General features: G+C 44.9%; 1 protein-coding gene across 6 annotated transcripts in view; it reads left to right on the top strand.

Annotated features, from left to right (window-relative positions):
• Nucleotides 1–15,341: 15,341 nt before the first annotated feature.
• The window catches only part of FN1 (fibronectin 1), a 150,554-nt gene continuing 147,556 nt past the window's right edge, over nucleotides 15,342–18,339 (top strand). For 3 of the 6 annotated variants that reach the window (XM_078681304.1, XM_078681302.1, XM_078681301.1), the window contains exon 1: nucleotides 15,342–15,554. In XM_078681304.1, coding sequence (XP_078537430.1) covers nucleotides 15,419–15,554 — 136 coding nt within the window. In that variant the 5' untranslated portion in view covers nucleotides 15,342–15,418. The remainder of the gene's footprint in view (nucleotides 15,555–18,339) is intronic. The other 3 variants (XM_078681307.1, XM_078681306.1, XM_078681303.1) reach the window with 1 other exon arrangement.

Below are 18,339 nucleotides of genomic sequence, written 5' to 3'. Positions count from 1 at the left end.
TACCAGAACTGAGTTCATGGTTCCTGCCAATAAAAACATAAGTGGGAATACACTTGGGGGGATTGGTGTTATACATGGAAAAAAATATCAGAATTTCGTTCACTAATAGAGGTTTTGCCCTCACATGGATTAAAATATCTAAATAGTTAATGCAAACGCAATCATACGTCTTCCAGTGTGTAATCTACGTGAGTCCAAGCTACAATGACAGAGGAAAATCAACGTGTAGGAGGATATATAAGTATGCACAGGTTTTTATCAAGACTTCATTTAAACCCTGAGACAATATTATATTCACAGGGATTAACTCCTACCAGGACACCTCACTACCACAAAGGAACAGGTATGAGATCATCACCAATTCAAATAGCAATAAGTTACAGGTAAAAACAAGCATTGGCATTGCCAATAGGTCTCGCTTGTGGGACCTTATAAGTATTTAGTTTTGCAGCACAATATGATGAGTGGCGTTGCGTGTGTGAGTGGCGTTTGATCCAGCGCTCTCACCAAAATATTGCACAAATGACACTATCTACTACCACAAAACTTACACTACAACACTAGGCCCATAACAACAATAGAGCGACTGAATCTTGAGGTGATAAGATCTAAATATGTTGTTTAAACTATTCACAATAATCAAGACCAGCTTGTCATTTTAGAAAGTTTATTTTAAACACATCTAGGAAAACTTAGGTTTTGGTATTTTATTAAACAAGCATTAGAAAATGTCATAAAGAAAGATTTATTCAGTATTAATAAAAAGAGCATAAATCAAGAATTATTATTCATTAGCAGGAATAAGTAAAATTAAGCATTTCCCAAAATCCTAACTATATCTCTGTCTCTACCCTCATCGCCTAGTAATAAAGTAATTAATAAAAACTCCTGTCCTCATGTGTAAAGTCCATCAGCATAACATCGTCCTCCAGAATTCTCGAGCGTAAGCCAACTATGTGTTCTCTGAACCTATTCTTATACCCTAAATTAAGCTGAGCTAACTATTTTTCACATTCCAGCAGACGAATTCTAGTTCTCCATTGGCTGAGCCACCTCGTACCACAGTAAACTGTGACACCTCCTTCTTACATGCCCGGGCAAATTCACTAGTCCATTGTTCATTTAGAAGTCTTGGCAGTTCTTCCTTAGGCTGCTACATTTTGTAGCGAAAGCTTCCTTTTAACCTTGAGCCAGTCAGCTCTGAACTCCCGTGGCACGTTAGCAAACGTTAGCAAATTTCTCCAAAGAGTCATCTTTTTAGCAGTTTATTCCAAAACCTTTCAAAATAAAAGCTCAGAGGCCTTTTCCATCCTTCTCAGAATTATTTTCACTTGAGCCATTTTCATCATTAGGCCTCTTTTCAAAGAGCGTCAATTTTCTGCGCCACCTTCCCTGCGCCACTTTTAAAAGGGTACTATTTTCCTGCAGCCATCTCTAAGCTTCATTTGTAAAACTATTATATAAACAAAAACAAAGAATAATTAATGAAAGAAATACAGTTTGTTCTGTTGCCTCCCATCATTGCTAATAATTAACCCATTAGTCTAAATTACCTAGCAGCAAAGCACAAATAAAGCAGCATTTTATATCTACCAGTCTTCATGAATCCATAAAACCTTATGTGCACCTAGAATAGTAGAAATGACATCACATATACAAGGGAAGCAAAATAAGCACATGCCATTATATAAAAAAAACAGCTGCTATTAGTTATGACATGACAATAGACAAGATTAATTTATTATTTTCCACATACATAAGAATGCAACATAATGCACATTTATGAGCACACATGTTAGTTTCCCGCGTGTTCTGTGAAAATGCAACTTTAAACTAGGTTGAATTATTATACACACAGCACAAGTTGTTAGCATTATTAATTTATTTATGGAAGTGTGACTTCACGGGTTTAAACAGATTTCTGTTTTCTATCCCGCTCCATCAACTCCCTCATCTGGTGATTAACAAATCACCACACCACCACCCAATATTTAGCAAAAATTTTATCTAAGATGAACATGATTCAATTTCACCTGTGTTAGTATTTCTACAGACTTATCCCATCAGTTTATCTACAATTCTCATACTGAGTTTTAAGAAACCCCTCTAGTTTTATTTCTTTCTCTTGTGTAACATACAACTAAGCTTCAATAAAAGTGTTGCAAAAACTATAACTAATAAAATGTCAGTATCTTGCTTGTCATATTGACCTTAAACTTCTCCTTATTAATTTCTCAAAGAACAATAACCTAAATTAACCAAAGCAGAATTATATTTTCATTAAGCTTGCAAAGAAAAATAAAACAAAAATTTTAAAAATGTTACCTAAATTTTCAAAAAATTTCTAACACCCCCCTTTTTCAAATTTTTTTTTTTTTTTTTTTTTTTTTTTTTACTTAAACCTTCTAACAGTTTTTCTTCGACCTAATGTCACATTAATTTTTCAACTGACAGAATTTCTTCGACCTTGTGTCACCTAACAAGATTTCTTCAGCCTTATGCCAAAAACAGAAAACCTAAAAATTTAACAGGCATGTACTTCAATCATTGTCACTATTGTTTTCAATCTCTTTCTGACTTTCATCATTTACCTCCATTACAGGTATCACTTCTATTTTCTTTCCTACCTCACTTTTCTTTACAGAATCTTTTTGACTTGATTTTTCATCAATTTGTTTCTTTGATCTGTATCTCAATCTGAATTTTAGGTCTTCGTTTTCTTCTGGCCAGTTATCACTTTTTCTTGGTAATTTCTTCTTTTGCTTGGTCACTTTACATTCTGTTCTTCAAGCTCCTTTTCTAAATTTTCTTAATTGAAAATCTTCATCATTCTCATCAGTTTTAGTGTCAGAAATTTTCATTCTGGACTCAGGTACTTCTTTACTCAGCAGCTTCACTCCGTTAGGAACGTCATCTTTATAGCTGGTACTTGGCAATTCATTTTCTTCTTCCATTACCTTCAACTTCCCAGTTTCAGAATTGTGGTTCCTGCTTTCAGAGCTACTTTTCTGCTTTTCAATACTCTCCTGGTCTTGAATCACAATCTGATCACATTCTTCTTCTGCTTCTTTTTCTGGCAGATTTCCATCATTTTCTGAGTCTTGCATTTTCCAATCTCTCCCCTTCGTGCTCTTCAGCGCGGCTTTTGTTAATGACGTATTCTGTTATTGCAGACACTCTCCTCCTAAGGACATCCCTTCGTTAGGAAGTGCAAATTTAATACAGTGTGTAATCGCTTTTATCTTATTTTATTTATACAAAATTTAATGTTGTGTTCACTCGCTCAACCACATCAGTTATTATACTCTTCTCCTTTTAAGACATTATAACGTCGAAGAAAAGGGGACTAAAACGGTGTTTTAACTCTATATTTGATTACCAGACACTTATACACAGTCACAGAGCTTTGCCCAATCAGGGCGCAGCTCACGGAGCCTCGCCCAATCAGAGCGCGGCTCTGTCTATGACGCGTTGGCGTTTCCACCAATGAGAGCGCGGCGGCTGACGTAGCCAGCCGCTGCAGCAGGCAGCTCTCCCCTTGCGTTTCAAACAGCAGCAGCCCCTCCTTTACGATAAGTGTTTTTAATACAGCGTGCTCGCCACACGCATCGGCCTTGACACGCTCCTTCCTTTTAAAATAACAGCGCAATTGTAGCGAGACCAAAACGGGGACTTAGTTTTAATTTGAGTGTGTTCCCGCTATGAACTGGAAGTTAATTTACATAGACAGTCATCTTATCACAATATGCTCTTCAATATGGGACAAACTTCTATTTAGCTCATCTGAACTACTTATCTTTATTTCTAAAACCAAGTTATTATACGGGGATGCTTACAAATAAAAAAATAACTTAGTATGTATTGAAGACGCGCACTAGCCAATCACACGCGACTATTCCAAAACACTTTACCGAATCATAGCGCTGCTTTGCTATGATGCTCCAGACACCTGAGCCAATCAGAGCGCGGCAAGCTCTGACGTAGGCAGCTGCTGCAGCTTCTGGCTCTCCTCACACGGTTTCACTCGCAAAACCAGCCCCTCCCTTACAATTTTCGATCGGGGCACATTTTAATGGTTTTAAACTATGGAGAACAATTTATTACTATATTTAAAGCGAGGAATGTTTATAAAATTAATTCTGATCACTTTTTACTTACTTAAAATTGTTTAACAACGTGGAATACCTTAATTATAACCTAATTAACACAGAACATTCTAAAATGCTCCTGAATGTTTTAAAATAGCACTGTTCACCTTTTTATACTTTCAACTATGCTGAACACTTTTGAATTGAATTTTATTAGCGTGCAGAGCTTTTAAATGTATTTAAACACTGCACAACATCATAAAAAGTCTTAGAATGGTACAGACTTTATCCTGAACTTTCCTAAGTACCTTAAAATTACTTTTGGTACATTTTAGTGAATACATAAAACGAAACTCATCTGTCTGCTTCTCTAATTAGGATAGTTTACATACATTCAAGTATCCACACTTCGGAATAGTCGGCGCTATTCACACTAAGGATAATTTTCATTTGCCAGTAGAGCAACTCTTACCCTACCCTTCTAACACGTAAAATATGAACTCATTTTCCTCTGAACGCACCGCGAAGTGACAGTTCTAAGAGTTCCACTTGAACATACCTTACAAAACAATCACGCACTTTCACACTGAAAATTCCCTAACTTCAGACACACATGAAATCCGTACAGGACTCTCACCTGTTTATAGAAATCATGCACCGTTAGCAAAATAACACCGTTATCCGTACAGGACTCTCACCTGTTTATAGATATAAAACATGTACCCGTACAGGACTCTCACCTGTTTATAGATAATCATGCACCGACATTACCCTGCCCTTCACTCAAGCTTGAATATAACTAATACTCTTATCACAGTGAGTTTTATGGAAGGCGCTTTGTCCCTATTCTCATGCTGCTCTAATTTCTTAGAAAACCCTCACTATACAAGATTCACACCTAGCCCTAAAACTGTGTTGCACGGCGACAACACTGTATTGCACGGCGACAATACTTCTGGTACACGGCGATACCAACAGTGATACTCGGCGATATCACAGAAACAGATCAGATATTCTGCATGACTACCTTCTCATCACACAGTTTTTGTACCGGTACACACATAGAACAAAATAAACAAACTCAACATGTGTTAAAACTTAATCCTATGATTTTACCAACATACAAGTATCATGCATGTAACATGTATGTCAAAAACAACATATATAAACCGTCCGATGGCTACCAGACGTTGCGTGTGTGAGTGGCGTTGCGTCGATGAGTGGCGTTGCGTCGATGAGTGGCGTTGCGTCGATGAGTGGCGTTGCGTCGATGAGTGGCGTTGCGTCGATGAGTGGCGTTGCGTCGATGAGTGGCGTTGCGTCGATGAGTGGCGTGGGGTCGATGAGTGGCGTGGGGTCGATGAGTGGCGTGGGGTCGATGAGTGGCGTGGGGTCGATGAGTGGCGTGGGGTCGATGAGTGGCGTGGGGTCGATGAGTGGCGTGGCGTCGATGAGTGGCGTGGCGTCGATGAGTGGCGTGGCGTCGATGAGTGGCGTGGCGTCGATGAGTGGCGTGGCGTCGATGAGTGGCGTGGGGTCGATGAGTGGCGTGGCGTCGATGAGTGGCGTGGCGTCGATGAGTGGCGTGGCGTCGATGAGTGGCGTGGCGTCGATGAGTGGCGTGGCGTCGATGAGTGGCGTTGCGTCGATGAGTGGCGTTGCGTCGATGAGTGGCGTTGCGTCGATGAGTGGCGTTGCGTCGATGAGTGGCGTTGCGTCGATGAGTGGCGTTGCGTCGATGAGTGGCGTTGCGTCGATGAGTGGCGTTGCGTCGATGAGTGGCGTTGCGTCGATGAGTGGCGTTGCGTCGATGAGTGGCGTTGCGTCGATGAGTGGCGTTGCGTCGATGAGTGGCGTTGCGTCGATGAGTGGCGTTGCGTCGATGAGTGGCGTTGCGTCGATGAGTGGCGTTGCGTCGATGAGTGGCGTTGCGTCGATGAGTGGCGTTGCGTCGATGAGTGGCGTTGCGTCGATGAGTGGCGTTGCGTCGATGAGTGGCGTTGCGTCGATGAGTGGCGTTGCGTCGATGAGTGGCGTTGCGTCGATGAGTGGCGTTGCGTCGATGAGTGGCGTTGCGTCGATGAGTGGCGTTGCGTCGATGAGTGGCGTTGCGTCGATGAGTGGCGTTGCGTCGGTGAGTGGCGTTGCGTCGGTGAGTGGCGTTGCGTCGGTGAGTGGCGTTGCGTCGGTGAGTGGCGTTGCGTGGGTGAGTGGCGTTGCGTGGGTGAGTGGCGTTGCGTGTGTGAGTGGCGTTGCGTGTGTGAGTGGCGTTGCGTGTGTGAGTGGCGTTGCGTGTGTGAGTGGCGTTGCGTGTGTGAGTGGCGTTGCGTGTGTGAGTGGCGTTGCGTGTGTGAGTGGCGTTGCGTGGGTGAGTGGCGTTGCGTGGGTGAGTGGCGTTGCGTGGGTGAGTGGCGTTGCGTGGGTGAGTGGCGTTGCGTGGGTGAGTGGCGTTGCGTGGGTGAGTGGCGTTGCGTGGGTGAGTGGCGTTGCGTGGGTGAGTGGCGTTGCGTGGGTGAGTGGCGTTGCGTGGGTGAGTGGCGTTGCGTGGGTGAGTGGCGTTGCGTGGGTGAGTGGCGTTGCGTGGGTGAGTGGCGTTGCGTGGGTGAGTGGCGTTGCGTCGGTGAGTGGCGTTGCGTGGGTGAGTGGCGTTGCGTCGATGAGTGGCGTTGCGTCGATGAGTGGCGTTGCGTCGATGAGTGGCGTTGCGTCGATGAGTGGCGTTGCGTCGATGAGTGGCGTTGCGTCGATGAGTGGCGTTGCGTCGATGAGTGGCGTTGCGTCGATGAGTGGCGTTGCGTCGATGAGTGGCGTTGCGTCGATGAGTGGCGTTGCGTCGATGAGTGGCGTTGCGTCGATGAGTGGCGTTGCGTCGATGAGTGGCGTTGCGTCGATGAGTGGCGTTGCGTCGATGAGTGGCGTTGCGTCGATGAGTGGCGTTGCGTCGGTGAGTGGCGTTGCGTCGGTGAGTGGCGTTGCGTCGGTGAGTGGCGTTGCGTCGGTGAGTGGCGTTGCGTCGGTGAGTGGCGTTGCGTCGGTGAGTGGCGTTGCGTCTGTGAGTGGCGTTGCGTCTGTGAGTGGCGTTGCGTCTGTGAGTGGCGTTGCGTGTGTGAGTGGCGTTGCGTGTGTGAGTGGCGTTGCGTGTGTGAGTGGCGTTGCGTGTGTGAGTGGCGTTGCGTGTGTGAGTGGCGTTGCGTGTGTGAGTGGCGTTGCGTGTGTGAGTGGCGTTGCGTGTGTGAGTGGCGTTGCGTGTGTGAGTGGCGTTGCGTGTGTGAGTGGCGTTGCGTGTGTGAGTGGCGTTGCGTGGGTGAGTGGCGTTGCGTGGGTGAGTGGCGTTGCGTGGGTGAGTGGCGTTGCGTGGGTGAGTGGCGTTGCGTGGGTGAGTGGCGTTGCGTGGGTGAGTGGCGTTGCGTGGGTGAGTGGCGTTGCGTGGGTGAGTGGCGTTGCGTGGGTGAGTGGCGTTGCGTGGGTGAGTGGCGTTGCGTGGGTGAGTGGCGTTGCGTGGGTGAGTGGCGTTGCGTGGGTGAGTGGCGTTGCGTGGGTGAGTGGGGTTGCGTGGGTGAGTGGGGTTGCGTGGGTGAGTGGGGTTGCGTGGGTGAGTGGGGTTGCGTGGGTGAGTGGGGTTGCGTGGGTGAGTGGGGTTGCGTGGGTGAGTGGGGTTGCGTGGGTGAGTGGGGTTGCGTGGGTGAGTGGGGTTGCGTGGGTGAGTGGGGTTGCGTGGGTGAGTGGGGTTGCGTGGGTGAGTGGGGTTGCGTGGGTGAGTGGGGTTGCGTGGGTGAGTGGGGTTGCGTGGGTGAGTGGGGTTGCGTGGGTGAGTGGCGTTGCGTGTGTGAGTGGCGTTGCGTGTGTGAGTGGCGTTGCGTGTGTGAGTGGCGTTGCGTGTGTGAGTGGCGTTGCGTGTGTGAGTGGCGTTGCGTGTGTGAGTGGCGTTGCGTGTGTGAGTGGCGTTGCATGTGTGAGTGGCGTTGCGTGGGTGAGTGTGGTGTTGCGTGGATGATAGTGGGCTTGCGTGGGTGTGAGTGGCGTTGCGTGTCTGTAAGTGTTGCTGTGTGGGTCTATTCGCAAGATCCTTCCACTCCTCCCTCCCCTGTCCAGAAAACTACTGGTTCAGGGTCTCATCCTAGCCCGGCTTGATTACAGCAACGCCGTCTACCTCGGCGCACCTGAGTTCACTTTGGCAAAACTCCAACGTACTCAAAATGTGGCGGCGAGGCTCATTATGAATCTCTCCCCCAGAGCCTCGGCCAAGCCTGCCCTTAGGGCCCTGCACTGGCTTCCTGTTCGCCAGAGAATAGAATTTAAGGCCTTGTGCATTTCCCACAAACTCATCAACGGTGTTGGTCCAGCCGCCCTGAAAGACATGGCCAACCCCTACAAAGCTCCCAGACTCCTTCGCTCTGACAACGAACACTTGGCCATTGTCCCCAAATTCAGGAAGGCCCGCACCGGTGGGCGACGCTTTGCGGTCAAAGCCTCCTCAGGATGGAACTCACTTCCCCGCAGCTTGCGTCTGGAATCCTGTCACGCCCTTTTTCGTAAAAAATTGAAAACGTTCCTTTTCCCCAAATAGTTCCATCCCCCCTCCCCCTTTTTGGTCTCCACTGATTTATAGCGCGGGGATGCCTCCGGGTCACCAGGCGCTCTACAAATCGCCAAATAAATAAAGTGGCACAGAGCCTTTGATGAGGCCTGGCGCAGGAGAAATGCTGCTGCTGCTAATTAAATACAAGAGTGGCCGGGAAGCGGCCGGGAAACACAAGTACGGCCGGCCACATAATTAGGGGAGGAGAAGCCGCACAGCACACGCTGGGAGAAGCCCTTTGATGTGCTGTGCGGCCGCGATGCGCGCTCTGTGCTGGGGGAGGGCCATTAGCCTGAACTCGCGGCAAGATCAAACGAAGGGTGGGAGGGACATTGAGGAACAGATGGCCATGAAAGTGTATGGGCCAAAAGCGCGTGCCTGTGGCCACGTGCACTCGAAGAAAACGCCACGAAAAAAAGCGGTGGTTTCACAATCAGTTCGAGCACTTGAATTCTCGCCATTTCCCATTCCTTCGGAATGGTAAAGGCGAGACCTAAAAAGTCTGAGTATTCTTTAATGGGAGGTTGAAAATATTTGTCTTCAGACAATTTTCATTTAACTCAACACAGAGCAGTAGAGTAATTGACTACCTCACCAATGATCTAGTCACCTCTGACATTGATAATTTAAATGTCAAATAGAAATCACCTCTCTCAGACCACTACCAAAAGTTCACTATGTCAAAACATCCCAAACAGTCAAACATAAACAACCACCCCTACGAATATGTACAACATTTTCCATACAATTGCCGTGGAAGGGGAGGGCACTTTTTTGTCGGCCCTTCACACTAATGAACAAAAAACATGGTCAATGTCATGGGTAATAAATCCTACAAATAGAGAGCAACCCATACAAACCATGCTATGAAAGATATGAGTAATATCCTCCTCATCACAGCAACATAATCACTTAATAACTGTTAAACCCACACAATAACTATGTAGATGGTTTAAAAGGAAATAAAAAATAATGCAAAAAGTAAAAACATCTAAATAAAATGCAATGATCCATTAAACACTGAGCTATTCTAAGAATATATCAGCAGATTTCGCAACAATAAATCAACAACAAGGAATAAAAGGCAGAACACGTGAGAAGCAAACACTCCAAGATAGATATACTCATCAGCTCTCTTTTCATTGATGTATGGGATAAACTTAAAACAAGTATGAAACCAAATATAGCTATCCATCATGACCAGGTACATAAAGATCACTTTAGGAACCTCTACAAAGTTATTCCAAAGGGACACAGATGAAGAAAAACATCCTGACTAAACTGAATCCCCTGGGTAACATCATTCATGACCAGCAGAAACTGACAGACAAAATAGTTCCAAGGCCTTCAAAACTAAAAACAACAAATCCTGTGGTCCAAATACAAACACAGCTCACACCAATATCAGAAAGCACTAGTAAAACTTTTCAACATCAGATACAATCTGGACACTTCCTAGTCCTGGTCTGAAGGGCTCATAGCTCATATATACAAAGACCGGATGAACTACAACCCTATACTGTATAGAGACTAACATAAACAAACTGTTCTATAGTCTTGTGAGCTAAAGAACCAGATGTTTGTAACTGAATAACATGAGAGACATATGTTACCTACCCAGACTCTGAACAACAGACCACATACTGACATTATGGATGCTTATCAGCAATCTTGCAAAGAAAACGGAGAAAAGGGTTGCTAGCAATACTGAATTTTGAAAAGCTTTTGAATTAATCTGGCACACGATTAAATATCAAATTACTTATGCCTGGAGTAGGATAGAAAGTAATTTGCAATATCAAACACTACGAACGGTGCAACGAGCTGTAACTAAAGATAATTAGCATGTAAAGCAGGGCCTTGAAGTAGGAACATATCGGACATGCGACCAAGCTCAACCAAAACGTGTCAAAACTTTACATTTATGACTTTTCAAATCTGTTATAGGAATACCAGGCCCGATGCCTCATGGTGAATGGCTCAAAAATAAAACAGCTGCTGGTGACTAACTAGCTTAACATCTGTTAAAGAAGGACTCCAGTATAAGCTCAGTCTTTTTCAAATGTAATTCAGAATATAGGCCCTTGAAGGAAACCTAGACAGACCAACATGATGTTTCCAACAAAATCAAAGAATTACAAAAACAAATGTAACTTATTTCACAACCTATATTTACCTAAGACCTAAAATAGGTGCATTAGTTGTAAATGAGATTAAACTCACTGTAAGAAAAAGCTGTCAAACTTTTTATTGCATCAGTTAACAACTAGCATACTTCAAGTCAGCTGTATGATTAATGTTAAAGAGTTTATCACCTCGCCAGTCTTACTTTATGCAAGCGATGTGTTGGGCTTAACAGCAACAAGTGATTACAAGTAACAAGTGAGTATACAGAATGGGACAAACCTGCAACAGAAACTATGCACCTTCAGTTCTGTAAGCAACATCTGTGTTCACGGAAACTACCCAAATCATGGGTAGGATAACAGAACTGGGGAGATTCCCCCTTTTACTCAATATCAAAAAGGTAATCTTTAAATGTTGTTATCACATCAAGGAAAACCACCCAAACGCCTTAATTTTCCAGGCACTAAAATACCAAGTAGCCGAACTATGCCAAGAATACCTAGAATGCTATCTCAAATCAAATCAAACGTTATTTGGCAAAAGCCATGAAAGTCAAAAGTAAAATAATGCTAGCTCACTCCAACTCTGGACGTGGGGAATCCCCGCTTTAGCAGCTTAAGTGGGGTGTCACATGGCCCCGTGGGATTGAGAACTCACTCCCTCTAAAATATGTATTATTTCGGGGCCTCGTGTGTCTATATGTTTGCTGGGAAAAGCTCATAAATAACACCATTGGGGAAATGGTATGTCAAAGGGATGTGACCTTGGGCTGACAGGCAAAGTGAAGAAAGCAAAAATTGAAATTATGAAATATGGAACCACAGAGAGAAAAAAATGGAAAAGTGTAAGTGAGAGAGATTAAAACGAATATAAAGTAAAGAAGAGGAGGAGAAAGAGGAGTTGATGCAAATGGGAAATAAAGAAAGGGAAGAAGGCTGAACGAATGTAATAAAATATGAAAGGGAAGAACGAAGGAAAGGCAAAAAGTAGGATGAATGGGTGAAAGGAAGCAAGAGTGAATGAATTGATGCAGGGTGAAACGATGTACAAAATGCAAGGGTAAAACGATAAATGGGAGGGTGAAAAGATGAATATAGGAGGGGTGAAAGCATGAGTAGAGTGAAAGGGTCGAAAAGTGAGAGTCTGATGGAATGGAAGAAAGGAAGAATGAACAGGTATGTTAAATGATGAGAAAGGAAGAGACAAAGGATTGATGGGTGTAAAGATGGATAGATACAGCGATATATTGATAGGTACAAGAATGAATGCATATATAAAACAGTGAAAGGATAGAGGGATTGACGGAAGTTTAGTTGGATGTGTGGGTGGATGGAAAGATGAAAGAAAGAACAGGCTGATGAATGGATAGATGGAAGGGTTAGAGGATAGATAGATAGATAGATAGATAGATAGATAGATAGAATAATTGAAAGGAGGAAGAAATTGTGAATGGAACTTTTTTTAAGGCAGGTCAGGTTCGCTGACTTTGCAGGCTCACCGACTCCAGCTGACTGCCATGACCCGAACCCGCATTATGCCCATGACTAAGAATCCTTAGGACTTTTTATCAAAGACGACCTTAATTGATATTCCGAGCATTTCACCCACCCTGAGGAAGCCCCAGGCCGGATGGCCATGTAAAGGGGTGAAACACGTGTTGGCTGTACTTTCACTCACTCTTATGGATAGAGTGTTAATACTATTATAAACACCTTACAAAAAAACAGTGCGTGATTGGAATTTCTTCCAGAAAAAACAGATGGAACTAATCTTGCCTAGACAAACCTGGTGAACCTCACTGTGACTAGAGGTATGGCTCAAAGTGGGGGTTATTTTAATTTTCTGGCTACTCCTTTGCCTTGGGAGCAGTCCATTCAGGCTGTTTATGTTTTTTAATGGTTTTGGCAAGTGCCATGTGTTACCATTCAGTTACTTCAGAGCACTAAACATGATTCTAAAATAGGATACAAGTTTGCAAGTTGAGGAAGAAACTTCTCAACGACCTAGAATAGGACCTCAGAAAAACTACACAAAGTTTTGAGAGACACACCAGCTATAAGTTAGAAGGCTGCAGATCCCTGTGCAGCTTTGGCAAATTCGCCAATCGGCTGAGAGTCCTAGCTGTTCCTGAATTTGTCTGGAGTTATTGACCACCCAAAAACCTCACAAGAGATTGGAGGAGAAAACTGGTAAGGAAGAGAGAAAACACATGGCTGTTTGTAGTTACGGGTGAGTGAGCTTTGGCAAATCCCAGATAGAACAGCAACTGATTTAGGATTAGTGCACTGACTCGTTCTCAGTCGGCGTGAGGAATGAGTGGTAAAAGAGTACCAGAAAGAGGGAAAGGTCAATATACAGGTACTACTCAAATATGTTTGGTGTAAATAGACATTAGTGAAAAGAGAGTCAGTGTTTTTACTAGAATCCATGGTTGATAGTATGGTCATGACAACAAACCTGGAGCAGTATATTGAAACAGATCCCCGGGACACCCAGAAGACAGAGTCCAATGAATAACAGCAGACTGATGTGCAACAACAACAGACTACACAGAAAATTAGAGGCAGGGCAAAAATAGTTTCCAGGTAAAAGGTAATGCGGGGGAACCAAGAAGGGTAAAAAAAATATATATATGTAATGCAGGGTCATATGGGCGAGCTAATTGGAAATAAAGAGTCACTAAATACGACTACTAATTCTTGCTAGGCAAGGACACTGTAGTAAAGATGAGGCCAACACGACAAAAAATAAGTTTGTATGTTTAATTGAAGTAAGAAGATTCCACAGATTAGCGCAGTGCTTGCATGCACAATCCGCGCTGAGGGTGGCCAACTGCAAAATAACTGTCACCGAACCAGTGACGAACTGTCAGCCAGCACGGGGCTCGCGCTCCATGGTGCGCGCGACGAAACAGCACACAGTGTCCACGCGCCAAGGGTGTGAGTGGATAGATCACTACAGACACCTATGTGTATCGCAGTTAAATATGATCTTCTACTAATAACCTGGAAATTAGTTTACTGATCTGGAAGTTCCTATCCATGCAACGGTTAGCTGTCTGGCTTTCCCACATGTCTTTGTCCAATCTTCCAGAATTTCCATCCTGTTTCCTGTCTGCACCAGGTGATTCACCAATTAATGAGAGGGGCAACTGGCCTATCATGTGAAGGCTTCCCTCTGCGCTCTTGGACTAAAATCGTGACAGTCCAGAACAGAAACTGTAAACCTGTGGAATACCTCACTGTGTCCAAAAAGCCCACTGCTCAAACACACACCAAATACAGACTCAGTGACTTGACCACATACTAGAAATAGGACCAGTCGACACAGAACGAACCACAAATCCAGAGATGATGGAATTTGCTAATGACGCAACTTGGAAAAAGTAGAGACAGAGATACTTTCTTATTAACTGCCTCACCCAGAAAGCAATTCGCGAGACATACTTGCTCTCATTTTGCAAGGAACATTAAGTATTTGTTAGTAAAACTGAAAAAGAAACTGTGTAAATCATAGGAGACCTACTAAAAACAGGAACAAAATCCTATCATGCACATCACCAGAAGATAGTGCATAAAACATGCACTTCAAAACAGTGTGGAAACTGTAACTATGACTATTTCACATACTATTATATTAAATGTATTTTTCGTTATTACTTTGTTGAGGTGGGTGAGAAAACAAATAAACAGGGAGAGCCCAACCACACCGTCTGGCTTTATCAGCACATGCCCGATTCAAGCCCTGAAAATAGTTGGCATTTAAACCGAGCAAAATGACAGTCTCTTCAAAATAAAAAAAAGTATTTCTTTAACATGCCGAAGTGCTTCCCCTTGATAAATCGGATTGTTTTTGTACAGAGAACACTCCCAACTCACCTATTGGAAAGTGTTATAAAATAAAACGAGCCTATAATCATACAATTTGCGAGCAGATAAGCCAGGATTAATGCCAGATGCTCTTATTTCACAGTATACAGTTCAGTCACTAGATGGGTGTTTTTATCGCTCTCTCTCCTATTTTACATAAAAGGTCACCTCTTTGTTAATTCTAAGCGTATGAAGTTAGAGCTTGATGGCAGAGAGGAGACACATTAAAGCCCGGCTCTCTTTGGGCTCGAGGGCCCAATGGACCTCGACGAGCCCAATGGACCTCGAGCTCCCTGACTCGAGCTTTAAGCGGCTCGGCACACCTCTTCTACTTTGGCAACACTTATTAGCCACAGCGCCACTATCGACTCACTACCTGGACCAACCACGCCACTCTTCTGCTCCCATAGAGAGAGCTTCCGTCGACCACTTCCATTTCAGCATCCCGCTCCTCCCCTCAAATCACAGCTCCGCCTTCTTCTTCCACTGGCCTGCCCCAGCCTCCGTACGCAGCCCGTTACTGTCCTCGAGCCGCGCCCACGGTTCAGCTTGCCTCCTCGCACGTTCTTCGCTTGGCCACGCCCCTTGCTTCCAGCCTCGCCCCTGCCGTCCCCCTAGTTATGCCGGCTGAGGTGGGCGCGCGCCCCGTATATAAGGTGTCTCGCGCTGAGGTTCTGCCGCTCTTTGCCTGACTCTCTTTTGTGTCTGGGCACTTTAAGTTTTATTCTCCTGCAGCCCGCCTCGGTTTCCTGAGGATGGCCGGAGCTGGGACTCGGCTGCTGCTTCTCTGCCTCTGCACGGGGGCTGTTTTTGGAGGGGGCGACAACAAAAAGAACCGGAGGCAGGTGCAGCCTCAGCAAGCCGTGCAACTTGGAGACCCCCAAAACAACCGTGAGTACTTCGTCTCTTTCTCTGCGCAAATGCATCCTCTCAACAAACCTGTTCAAAGTGAAGCACGCACTTGAAGATGGATGCTACTGTCCCAGATAGCAGTCATTCAAGTACTTGTATAATGGTTCTGTTACCAGCCTCAGCCAGCAAACCGGCCTCTCGAATCAGGCCATTGAGAACAGCCAGGCTGGTGGCAGCACCTTTGGATACGTCACACCATGTAATTGGAAATACTGGGAACAACACTCCAAATTACTTCCATGGGGAGACAAGGGGCTGCATTCCTGGACTGCACTCAATCGATTCTGGCGAATGTTAGCGCCCAAATGTTATGGACCCCAGTCTATTTAAACGTTTTAAAATGGAATTTCTAGATGGTGTCCATCTTTCGAAGTTGCATGTGGGCATAAAGGAAACCAGTCCTTTCCCACTAAAACTTTTTTTTTGTAAAGTCTCTTTTTTCACTTCTCTCGATAGCTTCCTGTTGTCTCGTATACTAATGGTTTTATTGGAGGCATTGTTTTAGTAATCTGCTAGTGCCAGTGGGCTTTGTGTGGAACACTTGATGATCAGTAACTCATGGAATGTTCTCCAGGTTGGCACTTAACTCCTGGTACTGCTGTAAGGAGCTTGGATGAAACATTTCAGCTCTACATCACTGTTTCGTTGGTTGTTTTCTACTACAATAGCTCATGACTGTTTTGTTACGGGCGTTTTCCTTCCGATGGCCGCTTTTCGAGTTCTGCTTAGTTGTTCAGCTTTATTTCGCGAACCCAAGGACTTAATCACACTTTTATCTGTTGACACTTCACTTTTTTAGTGTCCAGGCCGACTTACCTCGTCAGCGTCTGCCCGAGCATGTGGATGGGACCCGCTGTGCGCCCCAGCGGTCTTCAGTGGAATGAGTAATTCTGCTTTCAGTAATTGAGCTCGCGTCTTTTGTGTATTTGCTGTTATGCTCGACGCCCTTCTGACGTAGCGCTTAATAAGGACAATACACAATTAAATTCTGTAACACGATGGGGTATCTTGGCGCTAATTAACATGTATTGTTAATCAACTGAGCGGTCCTCATGTTACCGACCTCAGAGGGATGAAACCTGGGAGTGGATGTGGCGTAGAGCTGGGGAGTCGGTATTCAAATCTCGGCGTTGGCTCAACATCCTGTGAATCTGGGCAAGTCCCTTAAGCTCCTGGTGCCTAAAAAAACTCAACACGTGGATGTGTCCTTTTGTAATGTAAGCGTGCATATGTAGAGCTCTCCAATACCTCCGGGTCGAGTTCGAACAATATAAAACCTATTGTAAAAAAAAATCAGGGAGGGGCGTGAATCACCCATTGACCCTGCCTTTGAGTATTTTCTGTGCACTCCAGGGTGCAGTGCCGGGAAAACAACTGTGCAACTTCCCTCCTACCAGCGGGAGAGGGGAGTTCTTGACAGAAACCCCCACCCTCAGGCCTTCCTGATTGTGGCCTTTGTTTCGGAAATCCTGCCCAGGACGAGTTTGAGGGGCAGTCCTCCAACATATGTATGTCTAACTTTTCCCCAGTACCCTTTACCCCTACCTTGCTACGAAGTTTACACGTATCGTCGGTATAGGAGGCATTGGCCGTTTATTTATTTCCTATCAGTTTAAGATATGCGAAGTTTTACTGCTTGTGAAGCAGTACCATTTCAGTGACTACCCTCCGAGCGCGGAAGCTTGTCGGTGCCTTATGTCATAGTTAAAAGGCACTGTCCGCCACGGTGACAAAATGTAGGCGTTCAGCACGATGAACGCTTTATCGCTATATAACCGGCCAGGCCAGCCCCTGCGTCACCCCTCCAGTTTTGCAGCAAGTAATCGGAGGGAACTCCCGCTGTCTAGCACACAGTAGACCCTTCATAACGCAATGGGATTCTTCAGGGTGGGAGTGGTCCAGTGCTCCATGACCGCTTGGTAGAAACGTTTGTACTTTATTAAATTAAGTTTAGATGTTCACACTTTGCAGCGCAGCTGTCTTTTGCACGATTACGCGTCCTAAACTGCAAAGAGAATCTATCTGAAGGCAGTCTTTGCAACATCCGCTCTGTGAACATCGGGATAATGCTATGTAGACTTCAAGAACTCGCCGCATATGGACTTAAAAGCTTGGTGGCTGCTCTTTGAGATGACCTCTGGGGCTGTCGCCACAACACGGTGATTCTCGTAAGCTTCAACTGCCCCGGGCCCCAAATAACCATGCACAAAAATCCGTCCTGTTAGGGGTTGTTTCTGTAGGACGATAATTTATAGAAGCAACAAGTCTTAACTGCTAGGGATTGCTCCAAAAGCCTCCCAATCAAGCAGCGTTTCTTAGATCTGGCTGTAGATGGCTTAGTAGGTTATGTCATGCTATCAACTACAATAAATGGTGGTAGTGTGCTTCAAGTGTAAAAATGTGCACACTTAAGTATTTCTAAAGATACCACAACAATTCCTTTGTCAGAGTATCTGCTGTGGAACATATCCTTGCGTTGGATTTAAGGACATAATTTACTAGATTCTGCATCTTCTGACACCTTTTTATAACGCTTTGAGGGTAGAGCTTAACTCTGCAAAGACAGCCTGTTTAGCAAAGGGATCCTGCTCCCACCTTCCATATTGTTGAAGCCAGAGAGGTTTCTTGTGGGTATTTTCTAGGACAGCTGGGGGCAGCTGATCGCAAGCCTTATTGCTAACAAAAAGCCATGAAGTCTAACCGTTTTTGTTTGATCATTATAGAGCTTTCTATGTGACCACCAGGGGCGTAGCTTGGTCAGGTG

Source organism: Lissotriton helveticus, chromosome 3_1, assembly GCF_964261635.1.
Source record: "Lissotriton helveticus chromosome 3_1, aLisHel1.1, whole genome shotgun sequence".
NCBI classification, from domain to species: domain Eukaryota; kingdom Metazoa; phylum Chordata; class Amphibia; order Caudata; family Salamandridae; genus Lissotriton; species Lissotriton helveticus.
The sequence above is the reverse complement of the archived record's forward strand: the minus strand, read 5'-3'. Positions and strand labels throughout refer to the sequence as shown.